We start from the raw sequence: 22,831 nt of genomic DNA on the forward strand, positions 1-22,831 counted from the left end.
TTGTGCTCACGAACTGACTTTCCCTGTCAAGGCGCACTCTACTCGGGCGCTCAGTGCCTCCTGGGCCTTCTGTCCTCAGGCATCAGTGACACAGGTTTGCAAGGCCTGGTTGTCGGTGCACACTTTCACAAAGTTCTAAAAATGGATGTGTTGGTATCTGCGGAGGCTTCTTTTGGCTGCAAGGTTTTGCAAGCTGCTGTTTAGTAGACCTGATCCTCTTTGAGGGTGTATTGTTTTTTTCAGGTGGGCTCCAGTTTTTTTTTGTTTGAGCTCCTGTTTACCTGGTTGGCTATAGTCTAGCCTTGGGAATTTGCTGTTCCCTCCCTTCATGTTTAGCACTGCTTTGGGACATCCCAATGGTTTGGAAGATCATGAGCTGTGTCCGTCAATGAACGAAAGAGAAAATGGGATTTTTGACTTGCGGCAAAATCCATTTCTCTGATGTTCATTGATGGACACAGCACCCTCCCCTTTGTGGAGTTGTAATTCTTCTGACACTGCTTGTAACCTGTGAACTGAGTACCTATAGCAGAGGAGGGAGTATACTCCCTGTACTGCCCATTCACGTAGCCATACCTTTTTTCTGGATAGTGTCCTACTCCTGTAGGGGGCAGTATAACCCAATGGTTAAGAAGATCAGGAGCTATGTCCATCAATAAACATCAGAGAAATTAATTTTACAGTAAATCAAAAATCCCATTTTCTCTTTCGTTCATTGACGGACACAGCTCCAGATCTTCTTGACCATTGGTTTATGCTGCCCCCTACAGGACTAGGACACTAGGCAGGAAAAAAAACGTTAGCACGCCTATTGGGCAGTTCCAGGGGGTATACTCCCACTTCCTGCTACAGGCACTCCGTTTTTTTTTTTCTGCCTAGTCAGGAGTAAGGACCTAGTTCCTTGCTGGGATCTCTGGTCCTACAATTTTTGTCTTTTTTAAAAACTGATTTTTTTCCTCCTTTTATTATTTTCTGTTCCTGTGAGAGCTACAATCAACTGCCGGACTGTGCAACACACTGGATATTCTAGATCCTTACAGTCTCCCCAGTCTGGCCCGCGAGCGCGACCCAATCTCCGCTTCGCACTTGGTCGGCCACGACAGACCCACTGGACGGGGGCTGGCCGGTGAGTTAAACATCTTGCGAGGACGCTCAGAGTCGCAGCATACCTCTGGCCCGCAGCACCCCCATTCTAAGATGGTGCGGTGGTCGGCCTGGAGTGGTGCCCACCTGGTTTCCATGGTGCTGTAAGTAGTGTCCCCCCTTTCACGGGTGACCTGTTGGGGGGGATGTGGTCCCCTCCCTGGGTTGGTCAGACCCCCCCTGAGTTCCTGTCCTTCTCCTGTCCCGCTGTGGACCACCCCCCCCCCCAGCTGCTCACACCTAGCCCCCCCCTCCTGTGCCCACACAGGCCTGGCTGTTTTGGTGATGTGAGCGGGCGATGGGGGGGGGGGGGAACGCTGCCGGCTGCTACAAACGCAGTTTTTTTGGAGAGAATTGATCCTGGTGGGGGCTCCTGCCAGGGCCCCCTTCCTGCGCATTTGTTTTCTGGGGTCCTTTTGAGCTGCCATTTTTTGTGGGCAGCTGCTGTAGCTATCTGCGGCCATGTTTGTGTAGTCTGGCAGCCATTTTATTTAAGTTTCCTATTGAATAAAGCAGCAACCATGTTTTTGAAGCCTACAGAGTGGTGATTCGGCGGTTGGCCTCTAGTGCATTTCCTCTCTTTCTGATCGCTGCAAGGTGTGCAGCTGAACGTTCTGCTCTGTACCTGGGTCAGTGGTAATGGTCCCTGGGTGGAGAAAAGGCTCTCCCTCTTCTCTTCTATAGCAGCAACTCTATCCCCTTGTGCAGTGGTGGGGATTTTTTAGCAGTGATTTTTTTTTTTCTATTCTGCTAAGGTAGTTTCTGGAGCATGTTTCAACACCTGACCCCCTCTGAGGCAGTGGGGCACTCTGGGGACCAGTCCACTTTGTCTGCTATGATGGCGATCCTGGAGTCACTAGTGTCCAAGTTGGATATGGTCCTGCAAAACAAGACAGGCAAAAAGCGCTCCCTGCCTTCACCTGCATCCTCTGTCTCCTCAGATTCTGAGGTTGATTTGGCCGCCGCGGACACGAGTCACCATACTGGGTCTGCATCCATGCACCCTGAGTGCTCTGATAGTGAGGATAATTCCTCTTCTACTACAGCCAAGCACAAAAAGGTGCTAGTGGATGCACTGATTGTAGCAGTGCGGGAAATTTTAAAACTGGAGCTGCTGCTGCGTCGGAGGAGCCGGTACGTTTCGGTACCCAAAAATCCTCTAAGGCGACAAAGGGGTTTCCCTTTCCCGCCTATTTTGGCAAAATTACCACAAGTCATTGGTGTTCACCAAAACGCACTGTCAGGGTACCTAAGCGTTTTGCTAGAAGATATCCTTTTGAAGATTCCCTGTTAAAAAAAAGCTGACCATCCCATCTGTGGTGGACTCTCAAGTTTCCAGGTTAAATAAAGCCACTCTTCTCCTGATGGAGGACTCTCCATCTTTTAAAGACTCTTTTGACAAGGGAGCTGAATCCCTAGTACGGGATTTGGTACTGGGGTACCTGGACGATCTCCTTCTGCCTTGAATGACAACCTGGACATCACTGTAAGAACCCTTCAAGAGTTTGGATGGAAACTGAATTTCCAAAAATCTGCTCTGGTTCCATCCACCAAGCTGGACTATCTGGGCCTAACCTTGGATTCAGCCTCAGCTCGGGTGTTTCTTAGGGGGGGGCCTCCAGAAGTTGCAGGATGCAATTTGGTTCTTGTTGTCCAACAGGAGGTCATCTCACAGGACTTGTATGCGAGGCCGTTTCCCTTTGCACAGTTCCATACTAGACCTCTGCAAAGGGAGATTCTTGACAAGTGGAACAAGAATCCACAGTCTCTAGACAATGTGTTCTTGTTGAGCCAGGGTACAAGAGGGTTCCTGATTTGGTGGCTTCACTCTCTGGCAGTTCGACCGGGAAATTCCTTTCTTCCCCTGTAATGGATGGTGGTCACCACGGATGCCTGCCTGTCTGGTTGGGCAGGAGTCTTGGGCACAGATTGTGCTCAGGGGGTTTGGACACTGGAGGGGAGTCCAGACTGTCGCTCAATATCCTGGAACTTTGTGCGATCAGACTTTGCTTAATACATTTGACGGATTGTCTGCAGGGGGGCCCGATCAGGATTCAATCAGACAATGTCACGGCCGTGTCCTATGTCAATCATCAAGGGGGCACAAAAAATGCCCTAGCGACCCGGGAAGTTGTCGGCATTCTACAGTGGGCAGAGCGCTTTGTTCCAGCCCTCTATGCTGTGCTTATTCCAGGGGGGAAAACTGGCAGGCGTTGGACCAGGGAGAATGGTCCCTTCACCCGGAGGTGTTTCATCAACTGTGTCTTTGATGGGAACTCCCGATGTGGACTTGTTGGCCTCTCATCTCAACAGGAAGGTACAGAGGTTCGTAGCAAGGTCTCGGGATCCTCTGGCTGACGCCACAGGTACTCTAGTGGCCCCTTGGGGCTGGTATGGCCTGATATATGCCTTTCCCCCTCTAAAACATCTGCCAAGACTTGTGCGAAGAAATGAGGCAGAAGGGATTCCGGTCATCCTAGTGGCCCCAGACTGGCCGGTCTTGGTACTCAGATCTGGTACGGCTGGTCGCCGATGTCCCTTGGAGACTCCCTCTTAGCGAAGATCTTCTGATTCAAGGGCCGATCTTCCATCCTGCTTTACAGTCGCTGGCTGTAATGGCATGGCTATTGAAAGCCAGGTGCTGAGGGATAGAGGGGTGTCGGAATCGGTGATTCCCACGCTGTTTAAATCTAGAAAATCTACTTCTTGAAAGATTTATCATCGCATCTGGAAGGCGTACATTGCGTGGTATGAATCTAGGGAGGTCTTCCCCCCCATTCCTTTTCGGTGGCTAGAATTTTGGAGTACCTCCAAAAAGGTGTAGATCAACGCCTTGGCCTTGGGAACCATCCAGGGTCAAGTTTCGGCCTTGGCGACTTTTTTTCTTTCAACGCCCTTTTGGTTACTCACTCCTTGATTCATAGTTTTATTCAGGGGGTCCGCCACTTGGCTCCACTGGTGAGGTCTCCGTTGCCTCTGTGGGGCCTCAACTTGGTGCTGTCGTTTCTTCAAAAACTGCCTTTTGAAAACATTTGTGAGATTCCTCTGCTCACGTTGACACAGAAGGTGTCCTTCTTGGTGGCTATTACTTCTGCACGCAGGGTGTCGGAGTTGGCTGCGTTGTCTTGTCGTTCACCTTATATGGTGGTCCACAGAGACAAAGTGGTACTTCGACCCTGTCAGTTGTTCCTTCCTAAGGTCGTTTCTGGTTTCCATTTAACTTACTTGCCGACTGCCTAATGCCGATTTATGTCGGCAGTCAGCCCCTCACAGGCAAAGCGACGTCGCTAGCCTGTGAGGCTCTAGGGAGCGAGCACGTGCCGCCGGAGTCGCGCTCCTGCTCGCTCACGGAACCCCCCCCCGTGCGTGTGCCCGGCGGACCCGATTGTCCGTTACAGCGGGAGAAAGGCAGGCGGCTAATGTAAACACAGCCGCCTGTCATTCTCCCCTGTGTAAGAATGGAGATCAATACGGTTCTGCTATGTAGGACCGTTGATCTCTGTTCTTACACCTCAAGCCACATCCAATCACAGGTAGAAGCACGCCCCTAGGGACACACTTAACCCCTCCTTCTCAAATAAAGTTAACTCCTTCCCTGCCAGTGTCATTTTTACAGTAACAGTGCATATGTATAGCACTGATTACTGTAGTAATGTCACTGGTAACCCCAAAAGTGTCAAAAATGTCCGTCAAGGGTCCGATCTGTCTGCCGCAATGTCGCAGTCCCGCAAAAAAAATCGCAGATCGCCGCCATTACTCGTTAAAGAAAAAAAAAAAAACAACAAAAATCTTTCCCTTAGTTAGTAAACGCAATAACTTTTGCGCAAACCAATCAAAATACGCTTTTTGCGTTTTTTTTTTTTTACCAAACATGTAGCATAAAACAAATTGGCCTAAAATGTTAAAAAATTTTGATTTTTACATTTTTTTGGGGGGAATTTCATATAAACAAATGTGAAAAATATTGTTATTTTTGCAAAATTGACGCTATTTTTTTGTTTATATCGCATGATCAAAAAATCGCACAGGTGATCAAATACAACCAAAAGAAAGCTCTATTTGTTGGGAAAAAAAGGGCATCAAAATCGTGTAGGTACAGCGTCGCACGACCGCGCAATTGTCCGTTAAAGTAACACCGTGCCGAATTGCAAAATAGGCCCTGGTCAGGAAGGGGGTAAAATCTTCCGGGGCTTAAGTGCTTAAATGAAGACCTTGTGTTGCCTTCCTTGTGTCCTAAGCCTAAACACCCTAAAGAGATTGCCCGAACCACATCCAAGGAATGTAAGGCAATCAGGGTGACTGAATCGTTTAGGAAATCGGACTCACTATTTGTCCTTACAGATGGACCCCCTTAAGGGCTGGATGTGTCTGCTGTGACCATTTCCAGATGGATCAGGCAGACGGTGGTGCATGCTTATTCCATTAAGTGTCAGGATCTCTTTTCCACGGTAAGGCACATTCTACCAGGGGGCTCAGTGCCTCTTGGGCTTTTCCTCATCAGGCGTCCTTAGTGCAGGTTTGTAAGGCGGCCACCTTGGTTGTCTGTGCACACTTTCACAAAATTTTACAAGGTGGCTGTGTTGGCTTCTGCGGACGCTGCCTTTGGCAGCAAGGTTTTGCAAACTGCTGTTTGAGAGGACTAGTCCCTCTTTGAGGGTGTATTTTTCAGGTGAGCTCCAGTTGTTCCTGGTTGAGCTCTTGTTACCTGGTTGGCTATATTTAGACTTTTAAGAATTTTTTTTTCTGCTATGTTTTTCCCATCCCTCAAGTTTGGCACTGCTTTGGGACGTCCCAATGGTCAAGAAGATCTGAAGCTGTGTCTGTCAATGAACGAAAGAGAAAATTGGATTTTTGTCTTACCGTAAAATCCTTGTCTGATGTTCATTGACAGACACAGCGCCCGTCCCTCTATTGAGTTGGGTTATATTTCTTCTGACAATACTTGCAACAAAACTTCGTGCCTCTATCAGGAAGTGGCAGTATACCCCCTGGGACTGCCCCATAGGTGTGGTAAAGTTTTTTCCCCTGCCTAGTGTCCTACTCCTGTAGGGGGCAGCATAACTCAATGGTCAAAAAGATCTGGGGCTGTGTTGGCCAATAAACATCAGATAAAAGGATTTTACGGTAAGACAAAAATCCAATTTGTTTTAAATTTGTTTTTAGTGACACTGTACTACCTTGGTGCGGGATCAGGGATTCAGGATTTGTTTTTTACACTGTTATTGCTTAGAACAGTGATCACTGTTTTAGGCAATAGTTTTAGCTGTTAGATCTGTGATTTGGCTACAGCTAATCGCATGGTACAGGGTGCCAGGTATGTGATAGCTGTGGGCCAATCACATAAGTAAGCGGTCATGAACAGAAGCTATTCATGACTCTTTTGCTTACATTGTAATCATGTGATCATCGTGATTGGTTATAGGGATCACATGATACCCCAGCGGCTCACAGCTGTCACAGGATTGTGCCGCTGTGTTCCTCAGGGTGTGCACCGTTGCTCATGTGCTCAGCAATGTAGCCTTATGTTGCTGAGCCTGTAGCTGCTCCCTTCTTGCAGGAAAAAAATACTGTAGGCAGGCTGAAAGTGGTTAAACAGGACAAAGTTTCATCCTTTTCGGTTTAGGTGGATTTAAATGGAAGCCATCCGTTCCATTTATGTCCATTTTTAAGCAAGAAACATTTTTTGTCGATACTTTTGTCACCTCTGATTGGTCTCTGCAAGAAAAAAACTGATGTACACTGAACTTTCAAACTGATGTGAACTGGGTGTGCAAACTCATGTACACTGAATGTTTTTTCTTTGAAAAAAAATGTGATTGAACAGATGACGGCTGTGTGAAAGGGACCCTTATACCTGTGATCGCTTTGTTCAGTACATCTTTATTGCAGACTATTCTTGAGTAACTGGTCAGCATCACTGATGTACTGTATACTATGACGGTGACTGCCAGCTGACCCCAGTAAATTAATAAAGCATATGAGAATCATGTAGCGCTGTTGGCATGTACTGACAGCTCTAGTTACTGTTGATATCAAAAGTGCAGTCAGAATGCAGTCAATTTTCCTGTTTTAAAACAACTTTGGTCACAACAGTCTAAAGCAGGGGTCTGCAAACTTTCTAAACAAAGGGCCAGTTTACTGGAGGAATAGCAACCCATTGTTGGTGTCAGTGGGAGGAATTGCGCCCCATTTTTGGTGTCATTAGGACAAATTGTGCCCCAACTTTGGTGTCATTAGGGGGAATTGTGCCCCACCGTTGATCTCATTGGGAGGAATTCTGGCCCTTCATTGGTGTCAGTGGGGGGGGGGATGATGTACCATTGTTGGTATCAGGGGATGAAAATAGTGCTTCAAGGGCTAGATTAAAACAAGCAAGCCGCAGTCTGGAGACCACTGGGCTAAAGCGTAACTCATTTTTGAACCATTGTTATGTGTTAGTGGGTTAAATTATTTATTCACATGAGAAGTAGAATCCAGTCTTGTAGTTAGATGTCTAAAACCGTATCTGCCATACCTTTACTAACATAAACTAATGCTGCCAAGAGAGCATCCATTTGAGTACCGAAGGGATTATGACAATAATCGCAATATGCTGAATGGTGGATCTAAGTGGAGACAACACACTATACAGGAGAATATGTAGCATAGTGTACAATGTGGAGCCATGAAAGTATAGCAGCCTTTCTTAGCTTTTTTACCCCCAAAGAACCGTTGAAACAATTTTCAGGTTTAGGGAAACCCCTACTAAATTTAAAAATGCACCTCTGATTGGCAGTCATTGATAAGAATGCCCCCCTTACAGTGCTGATCAGAATACCATACTTTAACCGATTCTAAAGGTTCAGGTTTATTTATTTTTCTTTTTTATTAACCACTTTACCACCGGAAGATTTTGCTGTCTTACGTCCAGGCCACTTTTTGCGATTCGGCGCTGTGCGAATTTAACTGAAAATTGCGCGGTCGTGCGACGCCGTACCCAAACAAAATTTACGTCCTTTTTTTCCCACAAACAGAGCTTTCTTTTGGTGGTATTTGATCACCTGTGCGATTTTTTACTTTTTGCACTATAAACTAAAAGAGCGTTTATTTTGAAAAAATAACAATATTTTTAACATTTTTTTATATGAAATTCCCCCCCAAAAAAATTTAAAAATCGAAATTTTTTTAAATTTTTGGCCAATTTGTTTTCTGCTACCTATGTTTGGTAAAAAAAAATCACAATAAGCATATTTTGATTGGTTTGCGCAAAAGTTATTGCGTTTACTAACTAAGGGAAAGATTTCTGTCATTTTTGGTGTTTTTTTTTTTTTTTTAACGAGTAATGGCGGCGATCTGCGATTTTTTTTTTTTTTTTTTTTGCGGGACTGCGACATTGTGGCGGACAGATCGGACCCTTGACTGACATTTTTGACACTTTTGGGGGTACCAGTGACATTACTGCAGTAATCAGTGCTATATATATATATATATGCACTGTTACTGTAAAAATGACATTGGCAGGGAAGGGGTTAATTTTATTTGAGAGGGAGGGGTTAATGTATGCCTGGTGCTTACTGACGTGTGTGGGGGGAGGTGACTGAGTGAGTCAGGGACAGATCGGATGTTCAGCTATGCTGAACACTGCGATCTGTCACTCCCTGTCACTTAGGAGATCCACCCGCTCTGTTTACACAGGCGGGCGGATCTCCAAACTAGATTCCCCGACGATCGGGGAAGAGCAGCGGCGAGCGCCGCCTACGGGGGGGGAGGAGTCCAGCGGTATAGGTCTACGTCGCTGGACGGGATAGTGCCACATTGCCGCAGTAGCAGCAATGTGAGCGGTTCTAAAGTGGTTAACAAACATGTCATACTTACCTGCTCTGTGCAGTGGTTTTTGCACAAAGCAGCCACGATTCTTTCTTCCTGGGTTCCCCTCACAAGGCTCCTGGCTCCTCCCCCTTGACCAGTGCCACCAAAAAGCAAGCCGCTTGCTTGCTTGCTCACTCCCAAACCCCGCTCTTTGCGCCCATAAGGCACATAGAGCCCTAGCTTGGTCTCTCCCCCTGCACTCTTCATTGTCTCTGGCTGTGATTGACCGCGATGGGAGCCAATGGCGCCCGCTGCTGTGTCTCAGCCAATGAGGAGAGAGAGCCAGGACAGCTGAGGCTCAAGTGCACATTGCTGGATTGAGAGGGGACTCAGGTGAGTGTGGAGGGAGCGGCACACAGAAGGTTTTTTTTTACCTTCATGCATACAGTGTATGAAGGTAAAAAAACATTCAGTCTTGACAACCACTGTAAAGATGGCTAAATAGATCATTGGTTTCACCCTGCTAGCTATTTAAGTAGCATCGGTCCCTGAACTACAGTACCGTGCAGCAGTTTTTGGCAGGTTTGAAAAAAAACTGTGTAAATTAAGAATGCTTTCAGGAATAGAAGTGTTAATAGTTTATTATTTTATCAATTAACAAAATGGAAAGTAAATAAACAGAAGAGCAATCCAAATCGCAAAAATATTTGGTGCGGTCACTTTGCCTTCAAAATCACATGAATTCTACAAGGTACACTTGAACACAGTTTTTGAAGAAGTTCCCCAGGGCTCTGCCATGAGACCAGTTCTGTTTTAACTTGTTCATAAACGATATAGAGGTTGGAATAAATAGTTTAAAGAGGTTGTAAACCCACATATATATTTTTTTTTCTTCACCCTGAAAGAGAAACACATAATGAGCTAGTATGCATCACATACTAGCTCATTATGAAATACTTACCTTAAAACGAGCCCCCGCCGTGCCGCCCGCTTACCTCTATGATGGGCGACATGTCTAGTCGCCCGTCTTCCGGGATCGCGGAATCCGGCCATCTGGTTGGCCGGGGGCGCGGTGACGTCACTCCCGCGCGCGCGGGAGCCGACGGTCACGGCACGGGGCTCTGAAGGAACGGCACGAGCGGCCGTTCGTTCAGAGCGCATGCGCCAGTGACATCACTGGCTGCATGCAAGTTAAATATCTCCTAAACTGTACATGTTTAGGTGATATTTACAGCAGTACCTATAGGTAAGCCTTATCATAGGCTTACCTATAGGTACAACTTGCAGAGGAGGGTTTACTTCCTCTTTAATATCAGTGTTTGCTGATGACACAAAGCTAAGCAGGGCAATGAATTCTGAACAGGATAGAGCAACTTTACAAGAGAATTTAGATAAAATAGAGGGATGGGCAGCTAAATGGCAGATTCAGTTTAATATTGAAAAATTTAAAGTAATGCAATTGGGAGCTAAAACTATGCATGCAGGTTACTCGTTAGAGAGCCTCTGGTGCAATAAAGGATCGAAAAGGATCGGGGGGGCGGGGGGTCCCAGTAAATGACAGTAATGGCATGCAGTGTCAAGCTGCAGCAAGCAAGGCTAACAGACTGTTATCATGTATTAAAGAGTATTTACTCAAGAGATGAAAATATAATTCTGCTACTTTCTAAAACTAGTTCGGCTACACCTTGAGTATGTCTGCCTAGTTTTGGTCGCTGGTCCTCAGGAAGGATGTGCTTTAACTGGAGAGTGTCTAGAGATAGGGGAAAAATCTAATCACGGGGTAGAGGACCTCAGTGGTAAAAGGAATGACTACAGACATTAAGAGATGCTTCAAGCAGAACTTTGCTCACCTTCACTATAGCTGTGTGGCGTCTCAGAGCTCCCTGCCAGTCACTAACATCTTCAAGGAGCCGGCTTGTGGGTAACGATTGACTGCCACTTTCATTTGTCCCGGCCTTGTCGGACTCGTACAGTTTGCTGCGCATGTGCACCTTACTGTACAGGGGCAGACCTGCAGGTGAGTAACTCTAATACAAAAGGGACATAATATGTCTCTTCTGCATTAAAAATCCTGCCTGTTTGCCCACATTTAATTTTTTTTTTAATAAGCTCCACTTTCTGAGGGGATGTGATTTACAATATACAAATCTTTAAATAGTTACTAGCATTGGGAGGAAATTATTTAACCCAAGGTCTCCAAAGAAGACATGCGGCCACACAAATCAAGTTGGGAGAGGGGGGCGGTTCAATCTTAAACTGCATAAGGGATTCTTTACTGTTAGAGCGGTAAGAATGTGTAATTCCCACTATGGAACTCCGCAGAGGATTTCGTGTATGAATCAGCATGAACCCATTCTGGATAAAGTATTGGTAATAATACATGTTTTTATTTTCAGCCTGAAAGATAAACTGAAGAAATTGAAACAAGAAACAGAGCAGCTGGAGTTTCAAGTAAAGAATGAGAAGGATGAAAAGGAATTGTACAAGGTAAACCATATGCGATATTTGCCATTTTGTATGTGACTGATATCTGCAGGACATGGTCACACACATCTGACTTGTATATTAGAGGGCAATGATGTAACTTCTAGAGTTGCAAGAATGTCTTCTGGGAATACTATCCTAAGAATGCCAGCCAAATGATCAGGTTCATTGTACAGCAACTGCACCCATCAAGGGAAAGACGCTATTTTAAACCCCTCTTACAGCTAGACATTTCATCATGGCTGTTTAGTTTTCCCAGTCAATAATTTGCATATAAATGGAATCATAGGCAGCATGTTTGAGTTACTGAGATTTACAATATATATGATTCTTTTGTATTCCTCATTCTCTTTTTTAAGTTTATCTGATAAGCAAAATACTGTTTTGCATGAAGGACCAGTTCAAATCACATAATACATCCAAGCAGTCTTTCATCCACTTTTCTTGCAATGGGCAGTTATGCTGAACTGCATTCCAGTACTTGACACCCTTTATAGTGTTTTACCTGTGCCCACCTGTTTCCTTGTATAGTGCTTACTGACAGCACAGCTTGCAAAACATGGTATAAGATTTCTTTCATAGTTGAAAACTACTTGGACATGGCAGACCAAAGAGAAGATGTGACCTCTTAGAAATTTCACCTTAGAGTTGGTATCACATTTAATTCCTTCTCCTTTTACTTTTTTGCATTTCCAATAGTACTTTTAATTGGCACCAAAGTGCTTTTATTGGAAATATGGGTGGCAATTTGGTAACACTTAAAGTGTACCTAAACACAAAAGAGTAATATATTGCAGCTGTCTTGGCTGCATTTCTTTTCCTTTTCTTTCCTTTCCTTTCCTTTGTTTGTTTTTTTTCTTTATTTACCGGTGATCCTGTAACAGGCTTCCTGCTCTAGAATGACAATCCTCAATCATTTCACTGTATCTATGGAGGAGCACTGTTGTCACTGCAGGCTGCTTCTGGACTACAAACACCTCCCCCACCTCTCATCCCCATTTAAAAGGGAATCAGTGTTTTAAGGTTCACAGAAGATGTACTTGCCTCTAAGGAAAATGAATGCAGCCACATCTAAGGACTTTGCTATATTAAAAGATATGTGCCCATAATTTACTAGTCCAATTGCATTACTGACTTTTGGCCATTTTGGTAACAGTTTATTTACACACTTTATCATATGCAGGCAAGCAGTTTTTCAAAACGCCAAATATTTTCTCTAGTGGAAAAAACAATATAAAAAAAAAAAATGGGTTATGACCTAAAATTAATAGGTGAATGGACGATTAGTAAGTGAGCTCTTGACACTTACCATAGCAGAAGTCATGGCTCGGAGACCAGTAGAGAGGCTCCCACTGACCAGCAGGATGGGTGCACAAGCAGGTCAGAATTCTTTTCACCACAAGGGCATTGCGATGCAGTGATGCAACTTACTGCACTGCATGCAACACTTTGGTGTTAACTGACAATGGAAACAAGGTATTGTGCTTTGCCCATGTGTTGGGACTGTGCTGGAAATAGCTGCCTTTCCTTCCTTTCACTAAAATTCACACCAGCATACCAGTCTACATGCTGATGTGAAATCATCTAACAGTCATTTTTTAAAAAAAGGTTTTTGCTTTTACTTACCTTTAATGTGTTCCCACTTGCTGATTCTTGTTGGGCACTGATTATGACTACAGTAGGCCCATATTTTAGTGTCCCGCTCCCACTACTGCCCCAGTGGTCCATTGCATTATACAGTTGAGATCATCAGGGGTCTGGATCTGGGAATAAGTTAGATAGAGCTGCCTAGTGATAGCTTGCTGTACTGGTATGATAGCAGCCTTGAATCCACACAGTATGGCAGAATGCATAACAAAATATGGTCCTAGACAAAAGAATGCCTACTGCTAGTTCAGTATCCTTCAAACTGTTTTGTCTTGCTCGGTTTAAAGAATAAATTTGCCGTAGTCTACTTCTCCTTCTGATCTATATCACATTTCAGCTAAGTGTCTTTAGTCAATTTGCATTTGTTTTTTAAGTATTTGAACTTGGGATATTTGGGCATTTTTGCAGGAGTCTGAGACTTAATGTTTTTCATTATTTAAAGCCAATGGAAAGCCAGCTACTAGGAAAAAGATCGAAATGCATACACTTGTCACTCTGTTTAGGATTTCCCATTGCAATCTAGTGGGGTCAAAAACACTTAAAGCTTGTAGAGCAAAAGATGCTCATGTACTTTTTTGAGCTTCAACGACACCATGCTCAGATGTGAGCAGACACCATTAAATACCATGAAAATTAGGATGTTGAGCATTTTGGAGCTTTAGGTTACAAAGTGTTCAGATGTGACTGGGGTCAAAAGGTTCATTTTTTTCGCAGACAACTGGTTAGTTTTCTTATAATTATTACCTAGCACCTCAGAAAGGATTGGTTGGATAAATACATTTGGGTACGTAGTTATGCTTGCTCTACTTCTGGGGATTTTTTACAGGTTCATCTAAAAAATACTGAAATTGAAAACACCAAGCTGCTTACTGAGGTGCAAACACTAAAAAGTTTGGATGCCAATAAGGAGAATTTCATTACACACTACAAAGAGGAGCTTGGTAAAATGAAGCTCTGTTTGGAAGATAAGGAAAAGATGTGCAAGGACCTGCTTCAGAATTGTGCAGAGAAGGTGAGAGCAGCTCTCTGTGGGGGAGACTATATACAGTGATGACATGTCATATTTTCTGTGTAATCGGGTAAAATGTTTTTGTCCTGTGCGTGAGCTGAATTTTTAGTCCATAACTTTTCCACTGACCTTTTGTATGGCTACCTAGAAAACAATTGGATAGTCTGGGAAAACTGATGAAAGTACAGGAATTTTGATTATGTCCGTGAATAATGTTTTAGCTCTTAGTCTGTTACTTGCTCAGATATCTGGCTGGTCCTATTATTAGTTAGCCAATTATTTTTACAAGTGACCATGATCTGCCTAAAATGCTTCTGAGGTTACAAATGGTATGTTTTCTGGCTGGTTATATAGTGTAGTTCCACTGTAGGGGAGAAGGAAGGAGGATACGTTTGTATAAGTTCAGTTATTATATGCCCTTTTCAAGTCATGTTGTCTGGATTTGTATGTATGTATATTAAATATTTTGTAGAAGTTAAAAAAAAACACCTTTGCTGGTGGTGTCTTTAAGTACCTATGTTGATCTTTATATTAGTCCATGTGCCCCTGTGGAGTTCCAGTTCCCTTGAATTTTAGATCAAGGCTATAAATGGAGATTAGATTTTTGACCAAGTTATGATTACGCTCTCTGACACTAAGCCATCCCCATTCTTCAACTATCAAATGCCAGAATGTCAGTGGGAAGTAAAGGCTCTTGTATTTGACAGTCACTCTCCATATACAGCCTGTTTCTATGATCCAAGGGAGTCCCACAGGGACACAAGCATTGATTTGAAGTTCTACATGGGTACTGGAGTCTTCACTTTTAGCACTGTTGTTACCTGAGGTCAAGGTTACCTCTTAAAAGCTTCTATTGTATCATCTGTTTCACAGCTGGTGGACAATTCATGACTTCCTTGTATTTATACTCCACAGGAAGACATTGGCTTAATAAGACAGCAGCTCCGTAAGATTCAAGATGAATATCAAGCTAGCAGACAGGAGGTTTCCTTCATGTCCAAAGAGCTCAGCGATGCAGTAACTGTACGTGATAAAACCATGTCCGACCTGCATACATCACGCCTTGAGACAGAGAGTGTGAAGAAGCAGCTTACTGATGCTTTGGCTCAACTGAGCTTACGAGAATCACAAAGGCAAATGCCTGTTGCAGTCCATGGAAAAAAGGAACAGGTACAAAAAAATTGTGGTGACAGGAGTATGGATAGCATACACCTAGCATATCAGGCTGGTATTTTTTTGGGCTGCAGTTGGACATCTTTGTGCATTTGACCAGTTTAGAAAATTTAAAGGATAAGTTTGCCTTTATAAAAAAAATGATAAATGCAAATCTGTTTGCAGATTAAAAAAACAAGTGCATTTATATTTTTATTCTGAGCCTGGAAAGCATTGTATCCATGATAAGCAGATAGTGGGTGCAATGCAGAGCTCTTGCAGACTCTGTGTGTAAGCTCTCTGGCCATACATCCTACAGACAGGCTGTTACACACTAACATGAAGCATCATTGAACTACAACGGAGCTCAACAGCGCTGTAGTAGTTCTTTGAGAACTACAAGCTGACAGCCACAAAGGCTGTCGGACCTTGTAATTTTTCATTCACAAGACACTGAATGAAAGAGGCGGCCAAGCAGGCGGAGCCCTGCAAGCCCACGTTCCTTTCAGATTGTGACAGAGCAAGGGAGGAAGCCTGTCACAATGGGGAGTTGGGGGAAGGAGGTGCAGGGGCCAGAGGATTTGTAACCTGTTACATGTTACACCCTGAATATGGGTGTAACCTTTTACAAAATTTAACTTATCCTGTAAGCTGAGACTGGTCCCCATCTTTTATTTAAATTTTTAGGGATTTTTTTTCTTACATAGATTTCTAATTGATCAGTCAGGAAAATGTTTTCACCACGGTCATATATTTTTGTTAGGACACAGAGAGCAGCAGAGTGGAGCAAGAGCTTCGAAAAGAGGTTGAAGACCTGAAGTTGAGGCTACAAATGGCAGCCGATCACTATAAAGATAAATTTAAGGAATGCCAGAAACTCCAGAAGCAAGTTGTAAAGCTCACAGAGCAGCTTGTAAGTAGTCTGTGTTAGTAATAGTTTTAAACTGCTGCTGTTTAAAGTGGTGTGTGTACATACCTGATGTAAAAAGGTTATTTGTTTACTGCCATGTTTATTATGTTTCTGCTTTACTCTTAATTCATAGCATTCGTTGCATTTGTTAATCCAACACTAAAGCTTATGCAGGCATTTGAAATCATTAGCAGTATATCCACACTCCTATTCATTAATAAGAAACACAGAAGCATACATTAAATGTAAAGAAACTTGCAAATGCTTTTGGGTTTGGTTAATTTGTTTGTATCCTTCTCTTATAGCAGAAGAGTGCAGAAGAGAAACAAAAGGAAACAGATGTGCTTGTGTTGTCTGAGGTGGGAAGTGCAGAGGCATTAAACTTTTCTCCATCAGGTAAGAAAATGTCTGTTTATTTAGTAGATTGTTTTAAAGATCTATGCCCTAGAGATACTGTACAAATGTATGTTGAATTTGTAGTTTTAACAGTGTTTGGCAATTCGCAATGTGTGTACAAAGTAACCATATTGGTTTTAGATGTTCTTAAATATATCTTAAAGAGGAAGTAAAGCTTCCTCTGTCACTTGTACCTATAGATAAGCCTATGATAAGGCTTACCTATAGGTACTGTAAATATCTCCTAAACATACACTGTTTAGGAGATATTTACTTTGCATGCAGCCATTGACATCACTGGTGCATATGCTCTGAAGGAACGGCCGCCCGTGCCGTTCCTTCAGAGCTCTGTGCCGTTACCAGTAGCTTCCGCGCGGAGTGACGTCATTGTGGCTCCAGCCAGTCAGATGGCCGGAGGACGGGAACCCGGAAGGAAGACCGGTTATAGATGGATGCTGTGTGAGCGGTGAGCGGGCGGTGCTGCGGGAGCTTCATTTTAAGGTAAGTATTTCATAATGAGCTAGTATGCGATGCATACAGGCTCATTATGCCTTTGTCTTTCAGGTTTTATTTTTTTTTTTGGGATGTTTACAATCTCTTTTAAATGTACAGTACAGGACACAAGAATTAATCTTAAAGAGGAAGTAAAGCCTGTAGAAAGCCTGTTTTCTTTTTGGTTACCTGCAAAGTAAATGCATAATGTGCTAGTATATCCCCGTACTCGGGTGTGCTACTGGCCGGAGCCGTGTGACATCAATCCCGCGCATGCTCTGAGAGAAGCAGCTGGTGCTTCAGAGCGCATGTGCATAAAGAAGCCAAGGAAAGATGGAAAAAAATCTCCAAAAGGCATCAAATTACAAATTAGACATTCTTATATGTCAACAAAAGTTAGATTTTATTTCCATCATTGACCCTTTTAAAATTACAGAAAAATGGCGTCTGCAAAAGTTTGGGCACCCTGCAGAATTTATAGCATGCACTGCCCCCTTTGTAAGGCTGAGACCTGCCAGTGTCATGGATTGTTCTTAATCATCCTCGGGAAGACCAGGTGATGTCAATCTCAAAGGTTTTAAATGCCCAGACTCATCTGACCTTGCCCCAACAATCAACACAATGGGATCCTCTAAGCCAGGGATCCTCAACCTACGGCCCTCCAGCTGTGGCGGAACTACATATCCCATAAGGCATTGTAAGACTCTGACATTCATAGACATGACTAGGCATGATGGGAGTTGTAGTTCCCAAACAACTGGAGGGCCATAGTTTGAAGACCCCTGCTCTAAGCAGTTGTCTAGAAAACTGAAACTGAAAATAGTTGATGCTCACAAAGCTGGAGAAGGCTATAAGGAGATAGCAAAGCATTTTCAGATGTCAATATCCTCTGTGCGGAATGTACTTAAGAAATGGCAGTCATCAGGAACAGTGGAAGTTAAAGCAAGATCTGGAAGACCAAGAAAAATATCAGACAAGAACAGCTTGCAGAATTGTGAGAAAAACAATTCAAAACCCACGTTTGACTGCACGATCCCTCCAGAAAGATCTGGCAGACACTGGAGTTGTGGTACACTATTCCACTATAAAGAGCTACTTGTACAAATATGGTCTTCATGGAAGAGTCCTCAGAAGAAAACCTCTTCTACGTCCTCACCACAAAAATCAGTGTTTGAACTTTGCAAATGAACATATAGACAAGCCTGATGCATTTTGGAAACAACTTCTGTGGACCGATGACGTTAAAATTTAACTTTCTCTTACGTCCTCCGACAGTCGCCGCCCACTCATACAGTCTTCACCAATGGGTATTGACCTCTTATCCATAGGAGCAAGCTAGGCATAAGACTTGTTAAAAACAAAGCATTTACGTAGACACACCTATGGGGGCTGTCCCACTGATCCATTACCCCCCCCCGCTATCAGCCATCTCAACTCAGTTTGTCTTCTGCCTAGTTAGGAGTGAGATAGGCTCTTCCCTGTGCTGGGGCTACAGTCTCAGCCTTCTTCTGTTTCTTTATGATTTTATTTCAAGAAAAGTGTTTTTTTTTTTTTTCTTTACATTACTAGCTGTTTATTTCTCAGCTTTTAGTTAGTCACTTCTTCACGATGATGACGGCAATGCGGAGCTGGGAGTCGGAATGAGCAAAGGTACGTTTGGAGAAGAAGGGGCACAGAATTGAATGAAAAGAACCTCTGTCCAACTGTTAAGCATAGGAGTGGATCAATCATGCTTTGGGATTGTATTGCAGCCAGTGGCACAGGGAACATCTCACGAGTAGAAGAAAAAATGGATTCAATAAAATTTCAGCAAAAGCTGAAGTTAAAGAGAGGATGGCTTCTACAAATGGATAATGATCCTAAACACACCTCAAAATCCATGGGGGATTACATCAAGAGGCATAAACTGAAGGTTTTGCCATGGCCTTCACAATCTCCTGACCTCAACATAATTGAAAATCTATGGATAGACCTTAAAAGAGCAGTGCGTGACAGACAGCCCAGAAATCTCAAAGAACTGGAAGACTTTTGTAAGGAAGAATGGGCAAAGATACCTCAAACAAGAATTGAAAGACTCTCGGCTGGCTACAAAAAGCGTTTACAAGCTGTGATACTTGCCAAAGGGGGCAGTACAAGATATTAACTCTGCAGGGTGCCCAAACTTTTGCAGACGCCATTTTATTTGTTTTTTTTGTGTTATTTTGAAAGTGTTATGATGAAAATAAAATCTAACTTTTGTTGGCATATTATAAGAATGTCTAATCTGTAATTTGATGCCTTTTGGAGATTTTTCCATCTTTCCTTGGCTTCTTTATGCACATTAATACAAAATTTTACCTGGGGTGCCAAAACTTTCGATCCCCACTGTACCTATAGGTAAGCCTTTTTATAGGCTTACCTATAGGTACAGATACCACAGGGGGTTATACAACCTCTTTAAACAATGTGTTATATGCCACTACCTTCAGGTTATTGGATACCTGCAAAAGCATTGCTGAAAGAACTCCCCCCCCCCCCCCCTTATAGTGTACCCATATAATCCTGTCCTTTCTGTGAGGCTCAAGATTCTTCCTACTGTTTTTAGGTGATGGGCCCCTTTTTCGGTGGGGAAAGTTTTTTTTCTCCTATCTTTTCAACAGTTTCCTTTTCTTCTTTGACAACCCTTCTATCAAGAACTGACTGCTATTTGCCATATTGCTCATTAGCAGTTTCCATATCGGTACATCTTGGGAAGCATACCCTGGATGCTCTCTAGGGCCATGGTCCATTCCATTGGCACCCAGACCTTAAATACCCCTTTGGGGGTGTAATGAGACAGGACATGGACAAGGTAAGACAGGGTTTTCTTGTACCTTTACATACCGGTTGCTGGCTATGTATGTCTTGTTGGATCATTATTTGGATCTGTAGTATACATTGCATGAAATCCTTTTATCCTGCAAGACACTGCAGTGCTAAGCACAAAAGCAGTTTTGAGGGCACATGTTGTGGGGTAATTTACTCGTCCATTGTTCTTTTCCCTTGCTGTTATTATCTCACTTTATTTGGTCTTATAGGTAATATTGTTATAGCGTTTTACCAATTAAAATTTGGCAGTTTTTTCCCCACCTTACTTCCAAAAGTTACCTCCTGAATAGTGGTGTAGTGCATTTGAGACTCCTAATTATGCACTTCAAGCTGTCACTTTCTTCTGAAGTTGTCTCACGTGTTGCCTGATATCCTAGGGACACAGGAAGTCAGGTAGCACCTGGGTAACTGTAGCTCCTTTACACTGGACATGCTGAACCCCTTCAGTCTGCATCAATTCTGTGAGTACCCTACAGAATTAAAGGTGCTTGAGAGTGGGGGCACAGGCTCTAAGGAAACTCAAGTTCCTGTCCTCAAGTTCCCTTGTTCCAGGAGCAAGGTCTTCCACTGACACCACCCTATTACCCCTCAGGCAGCATCATCACCTACTGCAGGTCTATCCTTTGCTGACAGATCCTCCATCTCTAAGCCCACTCAGAAGCTCAGAAGCCTTTTTCATATTAAAAGTTCTCCTCCACCCCTGGAAGGTTATGTACCAACATTTGCTGCAGCTTACACATGCTGGACGTTGTTTTACTCTGGTCTTAGGAAAGGTACACAAATAGTCTCTATTTCTGTTCTCTTTCTCTTCCTTTCTACTATTTGTTCCTACTTGCTTCGCAAAAAGCAGACAGTTTCCCATACTCCCTAGTAGCTTTACAGTCACAAGGGTTGGTCACCTACTTCTTTTTAGGAAGAATTACAAGGTCTTTCCAAATCCTACACAGGGACCGTGTCTGTTTGAGGGTGCATGTCTCAACATCTATTCAAACTACCTCAGTAGCCAGGCTCCTAAATGGTTTCCTCTAGGATTGCACACTATAAACTCATTAATGAAGGGTTATTTTCTCCATCCATCCACTCATTAGGGTAGTCCTTACATAGCTGAAAGACATAACCACACTTGTGGTACTAAATTACCAGACCATTAATCACTCTGAACATTCATATCCCAGGGTACCTTAGGGACCTTTTTTATACAAGGATCCTGAGCCACATTTTTTGAACCATATGCCCAAATAAGGATGCTCTCACTTTTCCCTGAGATTGATCCCGCATCCTTCTCAAGTTCCTCCCCTGTCCTTGTACTGCCCAGGGTACTTGGGTCTAATCCAGACATCGATATTATTCACATTTCCTCCAACGCGGAAAGACTCCCACATATCTCCCAGGCTTATACACCTTAGACTCTGCATTGTGCTTTGATATGAGCCTCCTTCCCATATCAGGATTTCAGATTACCCAGTTGCTTGTTTTACGAGCAGAGAAGACCTAGTGCTCTCATCTCCATGAAAACTCTAGATTTTGTCTATTAGTCGAGTGTATTCGCTGGTTTAACATTGGTAAAGGTCGCATTTCCACTGTTCTCAGTGAATCCCTATGCGCTTGTTTCCCCCTCAACTTGCATAGTCTGTAGGTGCCCCTGCACTTGTCTGCCTTTCTTACCAAACCTCTTCAGTTGGCCAACATTTCAATTTACTTATATTCACCAGTTAGGCACATTCCAACCTCCATGTTGGGGTTCCCCTTTTTTCATGGGTACATATAAATCTCCTCCCCCCATACTCTGCAATCTATCGTGAAATAGTTCTCACCTAGTATGATGATAGGGAACTCATCCCAGAACTTGTTCCTATTCCTCATCCTGCAACTTCTTTTGTTTGGAATCATACACCTAGCTCTTAGAAACCTACATGTTTCCTATATCTTCTTCCTAACACCTTGGTTTCACACTTCCTTCCTTTGCAAGTTGTTGCTCTACCTTGTTGCCGATTGCAACTCTGTGTCGCTCTGAGACCTTCCCCATGAGCTCTTGCCTATGCAGAGCCCTCCCATTGCGTTCAAGGGGATGCCATCTTCTCTCTGTTGCCCTGGCAGCTGTAGTTCTGTCTTGACTCCCCCTGCTTCTTCTTGGGAGTCTCCTCCTTTTCTTATGCTACAGGAGGACAAAGTCTCTTGGAAGCCAGGATCTTGGCTTCTAGCCTTACTACCTTCCAGGGGCTCTTCTTACCATCCTCCGTGGGAATGTAATTTTCCTTTCCCAAATTCTGCTTTAAAGGCATGTGAAACAATTTATAGTATACCTTGTGGGAGGGATTAGGACTGTCAAATATGGGTGTTTGCCACGTCTTCCCTTGGGAACTGACCCCTCTTCCATTTCCACACTGGGCAGCCCCTTATGGGATTCCTCCCTCCCTCTTCTTTCACCCAGCTGGCTGGAAATATTGCCTTTTTTAAAGAGGTTTCTGCTCCAAGGAATGGCGTTCCTTTCTCCCTACCTTACCATGCTCTCAAAGTTTATTGGGGTTCTTGGGCTTTTTACAGCTTCTAACATCTGTTTTTTTTCTCAAGTTGCAGGGCCACCACCACCTGTGTCTCTGTTCATGTTTTGTGACAGGTGGCTGTTTAATCCACTGCTTAACTATACTTGGAATGCAAGATGCTTCTGTTGTCAACTGTCTTGTCAGGTCCTTGGCTTTTGTTGCCCATCCCTAAAATTATTGTTCATGCAGTCCGATGGTCTAAGAGTAAATTCCTGGGTCCTGTACTGTATGATTAGGGAAGTTAGAATTCTAAGGTACATATAAATTCAATCTTTCCTTAGTGCTCTTCTTGCTGCTTGGTAAAAAACTGTAGCCTCACATGGTTAAACTGATGGCGGGGGGGGGGGGGGGGGGGGTGCAGTCCCAACAAAGCTTTTTCCAGTGTCCATTAACCTGAAGGTATCGGCATATAACCCATGG

General features: G+C 43.6%; 1 protein-coding gene across 1 annotated transcript in view; it reads left to right on the top strand.

Annotated features, from left to right (window-relative positions):
- Nucleotides 1-22,831, top strand: part of TAX1BP1 (Tax1 binding protein 1) — a 250,625-nt gene that overhangs the window by 170,135 nt on the left and 57,659 nt on the right. Inside the window, exons 7-11 of the mRNA XM_082257735.1 lie at nt 11,328-11,418; nt 13,889-14,074; nt 14,987-15,241; nt 15,987-16,136; nt 16,442-16,529. Coding sequence (XP_082113861.1) covers nt 11,328-11,418; nt 13,889-14,074; nt 14,987-15,241; nt 15,987-16,136; nt 16,442-16,529 — 770 coding nt within the window. The remainder of the gene's footprint in view (nt 1-11,327; nt 11,419-13,888; nt 14,075-14,986; nt 15,242-15,986; nt 16,137-16,441; nt 16,530-22,831) is intronic.

Source organism: Pelophylax lessonae (genome assembly GCF_965119305.1).
Source record: "Pelophylax lessonae genome assembly, chromosome: 5".
Classification (NCBI taxonomy): Eukaryota; Metazoa; Chordata; class Amphibia; order Anura; family Ranidae; genus Pelophylax; species Pelophylax lessonae.